The sequence below is a fragment of the Sorex fumeus genome, unplaced genomic scaffold (assembly GCF_029834395.1).
Source record: "Sorex fumeus unplaced genomic scaffold, SorFum_2.1 ptg000128l, whole genome shotgun sequence".
NCBI lineage: Eukaryota > Metazoa > Chordata > Mammalia > Eulipotyphla > Soricidae > Sorex > Sorex fumeus.
Genome location: NW_026606185.1, coordinates 12,477,797 through 12,493,053, shown reverse-complemented (window position 1 = coordinate 12,493,053; position 15,257 = coordinate 12,477,797). Strand labels below are relative to the sequence as shown.

General features: G+C 37.2%; 1 protein-coding gene across 1 annotated transcript in view; it reads right to left on the bottom strand.

Moving 5' to 3' along the window:
* Nucleotides 1-3,845: 3,845 nt before the first annotated feature.
* The window catches only part of SUN3 (Sad1 and UNC84 domain containing 3), a 41,364-nt gene continuing 29,952 nt past the window's right edge, over nucleotides 3,846-15,257 (bottom strand). The window contains exons 9-10 of the mRNA XM_056138433.1: nucleotides 5,072-5,164; nucleotides 3,846-3,965 (exon numbers count right to left, since the gene is read on the bottom strand). Coding sequence (XP_055994408.1) covers nucleotides 3,846-3,965; nucleotides 5,072-5,164 — 213 coding nt within the window. The remainder of the gene's footprint in view (nucleotides 3,966-5,071; nucleotides 5,165-15,257) is intronic.

The window sequence follows — 15,257 nt, the reverse complement described above, 5'->3', positions numbered from 1 at the left end:
CTTTTAACTTTGTTTACTGATATGCACCAGCTTCCAACTAGACATGCTTTCTCTATGCAAAAATGGATAGCATTCAGTGAAGGCTGAGAAATATAATCTATAGTCTATAGAATTACTGGTTCACAGCCTTTGCAAACCCATCCTTTCCTTCCTCTTTTTATTCTTTTAAAAACTTAAACAAAGACCTCAGCTGGACATAAAGTAGGTTTTCACCTGAAATTGGGTAAATCTAAATACCTCTTAGTAAATGCTGTTTTTAAAAGTTTGGTCTCCTGTGTTTTTCTACACTAACATAAGTATTATTTAAATTATTAGCCATCAGTCAAGTGAAGTAGACAGGTATGGTTTGGGGCTTTTATACTTGAAAACAGATGACCACAATCCCATTTCTAAGTAGAGGAAAGAGAGCTAGGTATCAACCATGGCATGCTCACCAATACTTATGGAATTCCAAATTATGTGATTGTGAGTTGAGAGTAAACTACTGGTTCCTGAAGGAAAAATAGTTGTCACTTGGCTGAAAAGAAAATTGGTAGTATGAGAATAAAGTCCAAACTACCTGCTGAGACAAGCAAAGTCTTTTCAAGGTGCAGCCACTATCATTGTGCTTTAGCAAAGAGAGATTCAAGGCAGGCAGAGCAGTAGAAGGACTACAGAATAGGCAGAAGGGAAATGAGAAACATAAGGAAGATAGACGGCTAGAAATGGCCTTCCTGTGTGATTGGTTAGGGGGTATAATTGGCTCTCCCTGGTGGTTTGAAGTTGAAGACAAAAATTAGAGTAGTTGTCCATTTTTGGTCATGTCCAGCTCTTTGGGGTTCTTTCTGCTGACTTAAAAATAACCATCACTGATGGTGCATGAAGGAAACAAAGAACTTTTTATTTCAATCAAACATTAAATGGAAAACCACCATAGTTATTTGCTTATTTTTTATTAGTTGCTACTCTGCATAAAGGTAAAGGCCCTCCCATTGATCGTCGATTTGCTCGAGCGGGCCCAGTAACGTCTCCATTGGAGACTTTGTTGTTACTGTGTCTGGCATATCGAATACTCTCGGTAGCTTGCCGGGCTCTCCGAGAGGGGTGGAGGAATCGAACTCGGGTCGGCCATGTTGGCCGCGTGTAAGGCGAATGCCCTACCCGCTGTGCTATCGCTCCAGCCAGGTTCGATGGGGGAAACAAAGATACTGACATACTCCCCACTCCCACGGTTCCTGGGTAAGAATAGCACTGTAATACTGTCCTGTAGCACTATCCTCCTGTTGTTCATCGATTTGCTCTAGTGGACACCAAAAATGTCTCCATTGTGAGACTTGTTGTTACCGTTTTTGGCATATCGAATACGTCACCGGTAGCTTTGCCATGTGGGCGGGATACTGTTGGTAGCTTGCCGGGCTCTCCGAGAGGGGTGGAGGAATTGAACCCAGGTTGGCCCCAGTTGGCCCCATGCAAGGCAAACACCTTACCCACTATGCTATGGCTCCAGCCCTGGGTAAGAATATAGAGTTGATATTAGAAGTTGGCCTGACCAGATTATTCCAAGGTTAAGAATGAAAACAGGGCTGGAGCAATAGCACAGTGGGTAGGGCGTTTGCCTTGCATGTGGCCCGACCTGGGTTTGATTCCCAGCATCCTATATGGTCCCCTGAGCACCACCAGGAGTAATTCCTGAGTGCATGAGCCAGGAATGACCCCTGTGCAATGCTGGGTGTGACCCAAAAAGGAAAAAAAAAAAAGAATGAACTCATACTGGGAAGTTTCCAGGAAGGGAATTGAAATAACCCTGGAGGAGTTAGCATTTATCTTTTGTGCCCAGTACAGTGTCTTTGTTCCCTCATCATCTCTTTCATGTGCTTGGTTTTTGTTTTGCCTTTATCCTGATCACTATCACGATCATCCTGTTATTCATCGATTGCCTCGAGCAGGCACCAGTAATGTCTCCTTCTCCCTAGCCCTGAGATTTTAAAAAGTGCCATATTCAAGGCTCTTTCAGGGTTAGGAGAATGAGACCCAGCATTACTGGTATTTGGCATATTGGGTACGCCACGGGGAGTTTGCCAGACTCCTGCGCCCACGCCTGGGTGTCCTCACCTGGGCCACTTGGAGGGGGGCGGGTTGAGTTTCCCTCCCTGTCCCGAGTAGAGCTCCGGGCCGAAGACATCCAGAACCAGCCACAACCATGCTGAGACCACTCTCCACACGCATGACTATCCTTTATCCTGAATAATATATATATATATAATATGTATATATTAGTACTTTAATATATAGGCACTTTATTATTAAATGCATATCATTTATATTTAATATTATATTAAATATAAATTTATTATTTAATATATTAAAGTATTTAATATATTACTATAAATTATAAAAATATTTTTGGTAAAATCAAAAGACCGTTATTGCAGATCAAGTCCTAGTGAGGTTAAAGTACCCCACTATATGAGGTTATAACAACTAAACAGTCCCTTGCTGCTTGTTCCACTTGCTTGACTGATTCTGCTTGCTTCCCTGATTCTACTCAACCTGCTAAATCTTGCTTTCTACTTCTGTAAGTATCCCACTGGCCCTCCAAGTACTTTCTTTGGAATTGGCAGTACTCAGGGGATCAAATGGGATGCCAGGGATTGAATTCGGATCAACAGTGTGCAATTCAAATGCCCTATTCACTGTACTACCCCATCCACCTCCTGGCTCTTACATATATATCTGTTGTAGTCTTTTAAAAATGTTCTAATAGTGGAAATATCCAATATGTAAGTGTAGACAATAGTTTAAGAGCACCCAGATGAACCAGACCTCAGCTTCAGTAATTATTTCATGGCCAGTCTTTTTCACTGATACTCTTATCTATTTTTTTCTCTTACATTACTATGGAACATAACCCAATTATAAATTTTCATTTGTTAGCACTTTAATATATTAATATAAATTATAAAAATTATTTTTGAATATTAAAATATCATTATTGAAACCTAAACATAGTTTTAACAATAAGTATTTGCTGCTTCATGATTATCTCAATAATACTGTGCATTTTTTCTAGTTTTCTTTTCATTTTTTTAGTTTTGGAGATAAAATTAGTTTACAGGTTAGGATATACTGACATTAGTAATTGAATTTTTAAACACACAAGTTAACATTTTTATATTTATTAAAATTTTTGTTATTCTCTGCTTTGTGAATGTTTCTTTGTACAGGTGGTTTAGTTTTTCTTTGACATGATTTTATAAATTTTATCCTATGGTTGTTATTTGTATTTACAAATTATTTTGATTTATGTATTATTGTTGTATCTACAAACTTACTGTAATTTTTTCCTGTCCATAATTATTTTTAAAGGTACTTCAGTATCTTTTAAGGAATTCAAATTATCCACAAATAGTCATGACCATCCCGCATGGCAAAGCCTGACAAGCTACCTGTGACGTATTCAATATGCCAAACACAGTAACAAGCCTTACAATGTTACTAGGCCTGCTCGAGCAAATTGATGAACAATGGGAGGACAGTGACAGTGACAGTCATGACCATAGTTTACTACTGATATTTACCTTGTGTCTATATCTTATCTAGTACATTGATTAGTGCCTCCTAAATATGTATTTTTAAGTGCTTTAACAATATGACTTAGTCTCAAAATCAAAACAACCACAAGAAGATTGGATTTACTTTAATATTTTATTACTAAAATTCTTTCATTTTTTAACTGACAAGTATGAACCACTTTGAGCTTTTCCTCGCACTCTCAATTTGTTACTCAGATAGGTCAGGTAAGCATAAAGGAAAAAGAATTTGTGAATGTTCTGGACCTATAATCATGGCCTTCTGCAACAATTCCTCTAGATGTGATTTCCTGGGGTACCATGGACCCTGAATCTGTATAAGCAGGTATACTTCAAGTGTCCCCAATTGCTGAGTATTTTCAGTTTCACACATAATAAAGGTTCAGAAACTTCATACTGAAAATAAAACAAACAAAAAGGTAGAATTAAGACCTAGTATAGAAAAGCATCAAATAGAATGCAAAAGAATGCAGATTTAATGAAAAATAAAACTTTATTTTTAATATGAGTATATTAAAACATTGAATTCATGTATGAGAAAAAATGGGCAACAGAAGCAAAGTTTTACTAAAAAGAACAAAGAGAAAAACTACGGTGCTTCTCACTGCCACTCCCTGGCCCCAGAGTGCTCCCAGGGAGCAAAGGACGTACTAGTAGGATGGATTATAGATCCCACAGTTCAACATATGTATTGTTTTCAGGTAAGTTTTAACCAGGATCATTGACTGAACAGTTTCGTAAACATTTTTTGTTTACACACTATGTCTTCTACATCCATTCTAATACTTCTAGTGGCTCTTACTGAGAAATACTTCTTAATGAGAAACAATAAAATATATTTTATATTCTTAGTGACTTTCAGGATTTTTATCTTTAAAGTTTTTTTTTTTTTTTTTTTGCTTTTTGGGTCACACCTGGCGATGCACAGGGGTTACTCCTGGCTCTGCACTCAGGAGTTACTCCTGGCGGTGCTCAGGGGACCATACGGGATGCTGGGAATCGAACCTGGGTCGGCCTCATGCAAGGCAAATGCCCTACCCGCTGTGCTATCTCTCCAGCCCCCAAAGTTGGTATTTTTTACCAGTGAAGAAGAAAGAGAAGTTTCATATTATCTAGTATAAAATATTTATTCTCTTTTTCTGAGTTCCTATTCATCTCCAGTCATCTCTATCATATTATCAACCATAATACCTTCACCAAGAAGGTGAAATAGTGACTAATAATATTAAGGAAACCAACTAAATAAAATGATATAGACTGAAAAAGTAAATATATTTTAATGTGATGAATATATTTTCACATACTGAAGAATTAAACTTAGACATTTTGTATCTTCCTAACTTTTGTGATAAAAATAACTTGAGCTATGAATTGAACTTCAGGAAGCCAGGCAGGCATAACTCGCTTTTCTCATAATGGTTCTTAAATACATTTTTTCCTTGAGGAATCCTAACCTTTCCCTGAAGAATTCTAACCACATTCTAAACAGGACTTTAATTTACCTGGAGCTCAAATGTTTGGACAGTGGCTCCTGTTTTATTATATATAAACTGACCCAGGAAAATATCTTCTCCTTCACATTGTTTTGGGATGCCCTTTTAAAGAAAGCAACAAACATGGGGTTATAATGAATTATTAAGTCAAAGTAAATGGAAATAGTTGATTTTTCAAATAACAATTCTTTAGACATCCTTAGGTATAGACCAGTGAGATATTGTGTTATCCTAGTTCGATAACTGCCCTCTACATCAAAAATTTAACACCTGGAATGTGAAACAATTGACAGGCTCATACCAGAACTAGGAAATTACATAGATAGGTGATACATATTTAGATAGGTAATTATAAGATGGAATTAATGAATGGAAGGAAAGAGAAAAGGTAATTGGTGGATGTATGGGATGGATGGATTAGATAATGGAAGAAAGATATAGGAAATTCCAAATGCCTAATAACTGCATTAATAATTTTTCATTTGAATACCAAAAAGTTAGTTACCATATTTTCAAAATGGGATAAACTTAATCCAATTGTTAAGACTTTTTTCAAACACAAAACTTTTTTCCAGAAAAAATGCTTTTATGTATGAGGCCTTCATTTGATCACTGAAACCATTTTAAGTAAACTTTTGTTGACTAGAAGGAAACTTCTAGCTCTCTGGCGCCACACGGGACTCCTCTGGCTCATGACTTTCAGGGCCCTGGCTGCATTTGAACCTCTGTCGACTCACACATCAATTGCATAAACTTGTCCCAGCTCATGTAAATCTTAAAACCTCTTAACCTAAATGCACTGAAGGGGAATAAGCTGCTCTGCCCCCCAATTCCACCCCAAGTTGGGGACAACTTCCCCAGTCTCAGAGGCCATACTGAAACCCAGAACCAAGCAAGCACTAATGCAACTGTTGCACTCCATTTGCCCCACACACAACAGGGCTGGTGGATAAATACAAGTTCTTACTTCAGTGCCAGAATACCCCCATAAGAACCCTGGTGACTAAATAGGAGGAATCTACACATCCCACTCACATTGAAACTTCATTACCTGGTAATGGAAATAATCTGAATAATAGAGGCATATGAAGTAGACCAATAGAATAAATAACAAATAAGAACACTATTTAAATAAACATAAATCTATCTAAAGCTCTGTTGTCAGCACCCACAAAACTCTAACAACACTGGGGAAACAAAGGAACACAGCTGCACTGACAGACAGGGATAAAATTCCAGGCAAGTTCCCAAGTAATCAAAATTCTGGATCTATGTCAGAATGTCAAATCTACAGTTCATGTAATGGCAATGAAAATTAAACAATTACTAGCAAAGGAAATTAGACAATCACTGGAAGATGAATTAAATCAATTCAAGTAATTGATTCAGTGTGTGAAAGAATACATAGTAATGGAATTGAAGGAGCTAAATCTCTCTGGAAAGAGATTCCTGCATGGTTTCAAGAAGCTCAAAGATTATCCAACAAAATAAACTCAAATAGAACAGTACTAAGATACACTGTAATCGAAATGATTAAAACTAGAGAGAGAAAGACTAAAGTATTGAAAGTATCAAGAGAGAAGAAAAACATAAGATACAGGGAAATAACATAAGAATCACAAGAGATCTTGCATATAAAATCATACAAGCAAAAAAAGGCTGGAATAAAAATTTCAAAGCATTGAATGAAAAATTTTCAACTACAGTTCAATATCCTGCAAAGCTTTCATTTAAATTTGAGAGAGGTATAAAAATATTCTCAAATGAAAGCTGGCAATATTTGCAATAATAAATAAACCCTGTAAGAATTACGGGAAAGACTATATAAATGGCAAATGTCCAATTGCAAAAACAACTGACCCCCACACTGACACTGTGCCCTTTTACCAACTGTCTTGGTAATTGTCAATAGCTTAAATTCTCCTATTAAAAGGCATAGAGTGGTTAGATGAATCTGGGTGAAAATATCCATCTCTTTGCTGCTTCCCTGAAACACAGCTAAATTCACAGGATAAATAAAAGATCAGAGAGGAAGGTTGAAAAACAATCATACAGAAAAATTATACAAAAAGGTGTAGACATATTTATATCAGAACTAATGGAATTAACCTAAAGAAAGTAATTAGAGATAGGAATGGATACGAATTATTGGCTAAGGAAGTAACAGATAAAAAAATATTAACTATAATCAACATATATGCACCAAATGAAAGGTCAGAAAAAAATTACAAAGCTTCTACCCTCATACCTAAAGAAATACACAGTCTTAATACTACATTTCACCACCCTATATCAACCAAGTAGAATACCAGTAAAGATATAAGAATCTTTAATGAGGAAGTAAAAAAATTGGGACTAATGGGAATACCCTCAAAAAACTGCATACAGATAATTCCTTAGTGCACATAAACTTTCTCCAACATAAAACACAATCTAAGGCATAACTCAAAAATGCATAAAACAAAAACAAACACTGTCCTCCCGTTGTTCATCGATTTGCTCGAGCTGGCCCAGTAACATCTCCGTTTTGAGACTTGTTGTTACTGTGTTTGGCATATTGAATACGACACGGGTAGCTTGCCAGGCTCTGCCATGGGGGTGAGACACTCTCAGTAGCTTGCCGGCTCTCCGAGAGGGGCGGAGGAATCAAACCCGGCTCGGCCAGGCTGACTGCGTGCAAGGCAAACGCCCTACCGCTGTGCTATACAAAGCATGATTTCAGTGCAGCATATCAGGAGAATAGAAATTAACCATGAGAAGAAAAAGTAAAAAATTCCAACACTTGGAAACTGAGCAAAATGCTGCCAAATAATATCTGGATTAAAGAAGAAAACAAAGAAAAAATAAAGATTTTTGAAACTAATGAAAATTAAAAAAGCAAACTCGCAGAATCTTTGTGACACAGCAGAAGTTCTACAAAGGAGGAAACTCACACTCATACAGGCCTAATTAGGATTGAAAATAAAAAAGGAATGAAATACAACTCCATGGATAAATAACAGTTCAGGAACTTCATAGACTCAAAACCAACCTTAAAAGAAGGATGAAAGAGGCTATTGTAAGACAAAACAAATCTCACAAAAAAAACAAATATCTACAGAAAAATGGCACAAAGCCCCATAACAGTAATCTCTCTCAATGTCAATGGTCTAAATGCATCAATTCAGAGACATAGAGTGGCAAAATGGAAAATAAGTGAACACAACATTCTTCTGCCTACAAGAAACACATTACAATAATCAGAGAAAACACAGACTCAAAGTCAAAGGTTGGAAACAATTCTCCAAGCAAACAACTCCTTTTAAAAAGCCTGGGTGGCCATACTAGTATCTGACAATATAGTTTCCAGTCTGAAAAGGTTTAGAAGGTACAGTGAAGGCCATTTCTTAATAACCAAGGGATATTTACATAGGAAGAAATTATACTCCTAAACATATACATACCCTATGAGGGAACAGCAAAAATACTTAAAACAACTGTTAATAGACTTCAAGGAGGACACTGATAGCAAACCAATAATAGTTGAAGGCTTCAACACCACCTTGTCACCTCTTGATAGATCAAAGAGATTAAAACTCAGCAAGGAAATACTGACTCTGAAGAAGAAATAGAAGGGAGAGAGCTACTATATATATATGGTTTTTCATTCCCCAAAAGCCGAATATACATTCTTATCCAATGTACATAGAACATTTTCCAAGATGGACCACATGCTGGGCCACAAAACATACCTCAATAAAATCAAGAAGATAGGAATTGTATCAACTATCTTTTCTTTTTTCTTTTTTCTTTTTGGGTCGCGCCTGGCAATGCTCAGAGGTTACTCCTGGCTTTGTACTCAGGAATTACTCCTGGCGGTGCTCAGGAGACCATATGGGATGCTGGGAATCAAACCCGGATCGGCCGCATGCAAGGCAAACGCCCTACCCACTATGCTATCACTCCAGCCCTTTAACTATCTTTTCAAACCACAATATTGAAAATAGAAGTTAAACACACACAGAAATGGAGAATCAAATCAAACAACTGGAAATTGAACAGTTCATTGCTGAACATCCAGTGTGGTAGAGAGGAAATCAAAGATAAAATCAAAAGATCCCTGGACACAAATGAAAATAAAGTCTTGAGCTACCAGGACTTGTGGGAAACAACTAAAGCAGTGCAAAGAGGATACTTTCTATCTCTGCAAGTGTTCATCAGGAAGGAAGAAAGGGCCCACATAAATAACTTGACTTCACACCTTAAGATCTTAGAAAATGACCAACAAAAGGAGATCAAACCAGGAGGAAAGAAATAATAAAACAGAGCAGAAATCAATGAGCTGGATTCTCCAAAATCAATCCAAAAGATCAATGAAACCAAGAGCTGGGTTTTTGGAAAAAATAAACAAGATCAATAAGCCCCTAGGGAGACTCACAAAAACAGAGAGAACCCTAACAAATCAAATCAGAAACAAAAAGGGACCCATCACAACAGAAGCCACAAAAATTCAAAAGACCATCAGATATTACTTTGAGAGTCTGTATGCCACGAAATGAGGACCTAGAAGAAATTTAAATTCGTGGGATTCCTATGTCTCCCAAGGCTGGACCAGGAAGATGTGGAATACCTGTACAGAGCTATCACTATAGAGGAAATTGAAATGGTACTCAAAAATCTTCCCCTAAACAAAAGTCCACGTCCAGTTGGATTCTTCCAACCCTTTAAAGAGAACCTATTGCCAATTCTTTTCAAGATTTTCCAAGAGATCTAAGAAACAGAAATGCTCCCAAACAATTTCTGGTGAGGCCTATATTACCCTGATACCAAAAACAGAGACACCACAAAAAAAATTAAATTCCAGGTTGATATCCCAGATGAACAAGACACAAAGAACTACTACAAAATGTTCACGAATAGAATCCAACAAGTCATAAAAAAAGGATCATACATCAATACAAGTAGGATTCATCTCGGGAATGTGAGGATGGTTTAACGTTTGCGAGTCAATCAACATAATTCATCGTATTAATAAAATAAAGATAAAAAACTATATATGATCATATCAATAGATGCAAGGAAATTATTTCACAAGATTCAGCACCTGTTCATGATGAAAAGTGTCAACAAAATGAAAGTTGAAGGAACTTTTCTCAATATAGTCAAAACCACAGAGAACCCTAAAGCCTTTACCGAAAAACTCCTAGAACCAATAGATTCGTATAATAAAATGGCAGGTTACAAAATACCCCAAAGTCCATGGCTTTCCTATATGCAAATAATGAAAAGAAAGAAAGTGATATTAAAAAAATCCCATTCACAATCTTGCCTCAGAAAATCAAGTACCTCAAAATAAGCTTGAATGAGGAGGCATATTTTCTGTACAAAGAAAACTTCAACACTTCTTCAAGAAATAGAAGAAGGCATAAGGAAATGGAGATGTGTCTCCTGTTCATGGATTGGGAGAATTAACTGTCAAAATGACAATATTCCCCAAAGCATTATACAGATTCAATGCGGTCCTTATAAGGATACACATGACTTTTTCAAAGAAATTGATCAAAAACTCCTGAAATTCATATGGAACAATAAACCCCCATGAATAGCTAAAGCAATCCTTGGTAAAAAGATTAGAGGCATCTCCTTCCCCAACTTCAAATTGTACTACAAAGCGGTAGAATTAAAACAGCATGATACTGGAATAATGGCAGACCTGCAGAGCAATGAATAGAGTTTAATATACTGACACAGACCCTCCAATATATGATCATTTAATCTTTGATAAGGAAGCAAGAAATGTGAAGTGGAGCAAGGAAAGCCTCTTTAACAAGTGGGGCTGGGAAAGCTCGATAGCAACATGCAAAAAATTGGACTCAGACCTTTATCTAACACCTTGCACAAAAGTCAGATCAAAATGGATTGTAGACCTCAATATCAGACCTGAATCCATTAGGCACATGGAAGAAAATTTAGGCAAAACCCCCCAAGACATTGAAACTGAAGGTATCTTCAGAGATTAAACACCACTGACAAAGCAAGTGGAAGCAAAAATAAATGAGACTACATTAAACTAAGATGCTCCTGCACCTCAGAAGAAACAGTGACCAAGATACAAAGACAGCCTACGAAATGGGAAGATTATTCACCCAATAACTTGATAAGGAGTTAATATTTAAGGTATATGTCCCAGGTATAAATTAAGAAAAAATGTCCAACTCCATCAAAATATGAGGACAAGAAATGAACAGAAATTTCCTCAAAGAAGAAATTTGAATTGCCAAAAGGCACATGAAAAAATGCTCTTCATCACTAATCATCAAGGAGATGCAGATCAAAACAACAATGCGATATCATTTCACAAGAGAGAGACTATCACACATCCAAGTGAACAAGAAAAACCAGTGCTGTCGTGTATGTGGGGAGAAAGGTACTCTCCTTTACTATTGGTGGGAATGCCGACTGGTCCAGCCTTTTTGGTAAACAATATAAACATTCCTCAAAAAACTAGAAATTGAGCTCCCGTTGACCCAACAATTCCACTTCTGGGAATATAGCCTCGGGGCCCCCAAATACAGCAGAAACACCATCTGCACTCCTCTGTTCATCAATCACAGCACTATCCACAATAGCCAGGATCTGGAAACCACCTGAGTACCCAAGAATAGATGACTGAACAAAGAAACACTGGCACATCTACACCATGGAATACTATGCAGCTGTTATGAAAAATGAAGTAATGAAATTTGCTTATATATACTGTGAGCTCTCAAAAAACCCACAGAAAACAAAGGTGAGTTGAAGAATGAGAACCCCTATGTTGGAAGGTGGACTTACAGTCCTCAAGATGTAATTAGTCCCCAGCTCCCCAGTCCATATTGTTCTGGCCCAAAAAGGGATTATCTTCTTCCTTCCACTGTAATTTCAGCAGACATCCAGGATACCAAACAAAATCTGAGGTGGCTGGAGGGATACTACAGCAGGTAGAATGTTTGCTTTGCATGTGGCCAACCTGGGTTCGATTCCCGGCATCCCATATGTTCCCCCGAGCACTGCCAGGAGTAATTCCTACATGCAAAGCCAGGAGTAACCCCTGTACTGGGTGTGACCCCAAAAAAAATTCATAAAAGAAAAACACCAAAATCTGAGGTTAAGGCACAACCTACACACTCACAGTATGTCATGTGTTAGCTTTCCAAGCAGCACGGGGATGTTGAAAATATTCTAGAGACAAGAAATTGAGATTTCTCTCTCAGATCCTACTTGCTGAATACCACACTAACATTTGCAGAGCCTTCAGTCATTTTATAAACTGTACAAAGTTTATAGTTCAACAAAACTATACACAAAAAATATACTTCACAAAGTCTTCAGTGAAAAAGACAAGTATGGACAAATGAGAGAAGCATCTATAAGAGATGATCTTATCAACAAATAAGTGGTAGGTTGGGATAATGACAGGAGGCAGCAGAATATGTGACAAAACTATACAATTATTAATATCACAAAGATGAAAAGTTATATCCAAGAAAAACAAATTTATACCAAAAAGAGTATTTTTAAAAATTCAGAATAATTATGATAGAAATTGCAAATTAAAGAGAATAAAATATAAATTAATAAAATCTTAAGTTGGAACATAATATAAAGAAGGAAAGTGAGAAAAGATTTTAAATAATAATAAATTAGATATCTGTACAGCATGGTCCTATGAACACAACAGGAGCAACCCTGACATAGCAGAAACCATGTTAATAAATTAATTAACCTAATTATATAATATATTCATTCCTCAGGATTTTCACAGATAACAGCTTTTTACCAGTTATAATTTGCAAAGTCACATGTACAAATTTTTCAAAGGCATATCTGAAAGTGAGTGATGTTAAGACAAAGAAGTTAATACATTATCAAACAAATAACATAATAGGAGGATATAGTTCTGAATAAGAATTTGTGTATATTTTAGTAATAGAAATATATAACATTAAGAAAATAAAAATAAGACACTTATTAGCTTCTGAAAATTAAAAAGTTACACAAATATTCAAGTACACCACATGGCTCAATTGAAAACAGTATTGTGGTTGTATAGAGTATCGACTGAAACTAAGGATAATATATGCCATTCTACATGATTCTAACATGAAACACAGATTTGTTGTGAAATCTAGCAATTCCAGTCATAGGTATAGAGTCAATAAAAGTGAACAGTAAAAAAATCCATATAAAATATTATATTAAATGTTTATCACTGTATCACTGTCATATCATTGTTTGTAGATTTACTCGAGTGGGCACCAGTAATGTCTCTATTCGTCCCAGCCCTGAGATTTTAGCAGCCTCTCCTTGCTCGTCTTTCCCAATGATTGGAGGCTCTTTCAGTGTCAGGGTAATGAGACCTGTTATAGTTACTGGTTCTGGCATATCGAATACACCACGGGGTGCTTGCCAGGCTCTGCCCAGATGGATGGGATATTCTCGGTAGCTTGCCGGGCTCTCTGAGAGGCATGATTTGTTGCCTACTGTCTGAACTCCATCAAACATGGTGTGGTAATTATGGAAAATGGGTAGGAAGTGTCTTATGATGAGTCTGGAAAGCAGCCTGGAGTGTAGCAGCGGTTGAGTAATGGAGGTCGGATGCCGGGGCTGGGTCTTGCCCACCCCCCTATGAGGCGCCCCAGTGAAAACAGCCTGGCGCGGAGTCCAGTATGAAATGTTTATAGGAACAGTATTAATAATGGTCTAAAATACGCAAAGTACAAAAATATCAATCATCTAGACACTGAGATATTCAGCTACTTTAAAAAGGAATAGATATGACATTCAATGATGTCATGACATAAATGAAACTTAAAAACATTATACTGGGGGCGGGATCAAGAGACATAGTACCGTGGGTCAGGCATGAACATGTATTCAACTGACCGGAGTTCAATTCCCAGCACTCCATATGGTTCTAGAATCGATTAATAGTGATCTTTGAGTGCAGAGTCAGGAATAAGTCCTGAGCACCACTGAGTATACCATCCTTTCACCAAAAAATGTTAGACTAGAAGTCAAGAAGGGGCAGTCGGTGAGGCGCTTCCCTTACATGTGAAGACTCGGGTTAAAATACCAGCACCCTATCGGATCCCACAAGTCATGACAGGAGTAATTCCTGAGTACAGACTAAGAGTAATCCCTCAACACCAGATGTGAACTCCAAAACAAAACAGACACGTTATAGTAAATGCCAAAAAGTCATTCACAAAATATATTACAATTGTAGTTAATGAAATGTTCCAGATTGGCAAACAAATCTAGAGAGACAAATAAGTAGTTATCTAGAACTAAGAGTCTAAGTTTGGGGAGTAGGAGAGAGCTAAAGAATGTTTTTTATTGGGGATAGTAAAAATATTCTAAATGGCTGTGGTGATACATTCACAAGTATGTGAAATATTAAAAGTCAAACAAACAAAAAAACAAACAAACACTGTCCTCCCGTTGTTTATCGATTTGCTCAAGCGGGCCCAGTAACGTCTCTATTTTGAGACTTGTTGTTACTGTGTTTGGCATATCGAATATATCACGGGTAGCTTGCCAGGCTTTGCCGTGCGGGCGAGATACTCTCAGTAGCTTGCCGGGCTCTCCGAGAGGGGTGGAGGAATCGAACCTGGCTCGGCCAGGCTGGCTGCATGCAAGGCAAACGCCCTACCACTGTGCTATCGCTCCAGCCCATTAAAAGTCACTAAATGATATTTTTAAAATCAGTGAGCTCCTATCATGTTAATTATCTCCATAACCCTATATTTTAAGAAAAGTAAAACATAAATATTGGAAAGATGAGAGTGCCATAGAAGAAAGCTATTTTTTTTAAATTGAATCACTGTAGTATACAATTTCAAAACTGTTCATGATACCATGTTTCAACACCCATCCCTTCACCAGTACACGTTTCCTGCCACCAATGTCTCCAGTTCCCTTCCACCCACCTCCCTCATCCTGCCTCCGCACACTGCATCTAAGGCAGACTCTTGTCCCTCTCCTCTCTCTCTCTCTCTCTCTCTCTCTCTCTCTCTCTCTCTCTCTCTCTTCATTTACAGCACTGTGGTTTGCAATACAGTTGCAGAAAGGGTATCATGCATATCACTTTATCTTCAGAAAACTAAATTTTTTTTTAAAATCATAGGGCAGTATAGATGATAATAAAAACTTAGAAAATAAAAAATAGCAATAA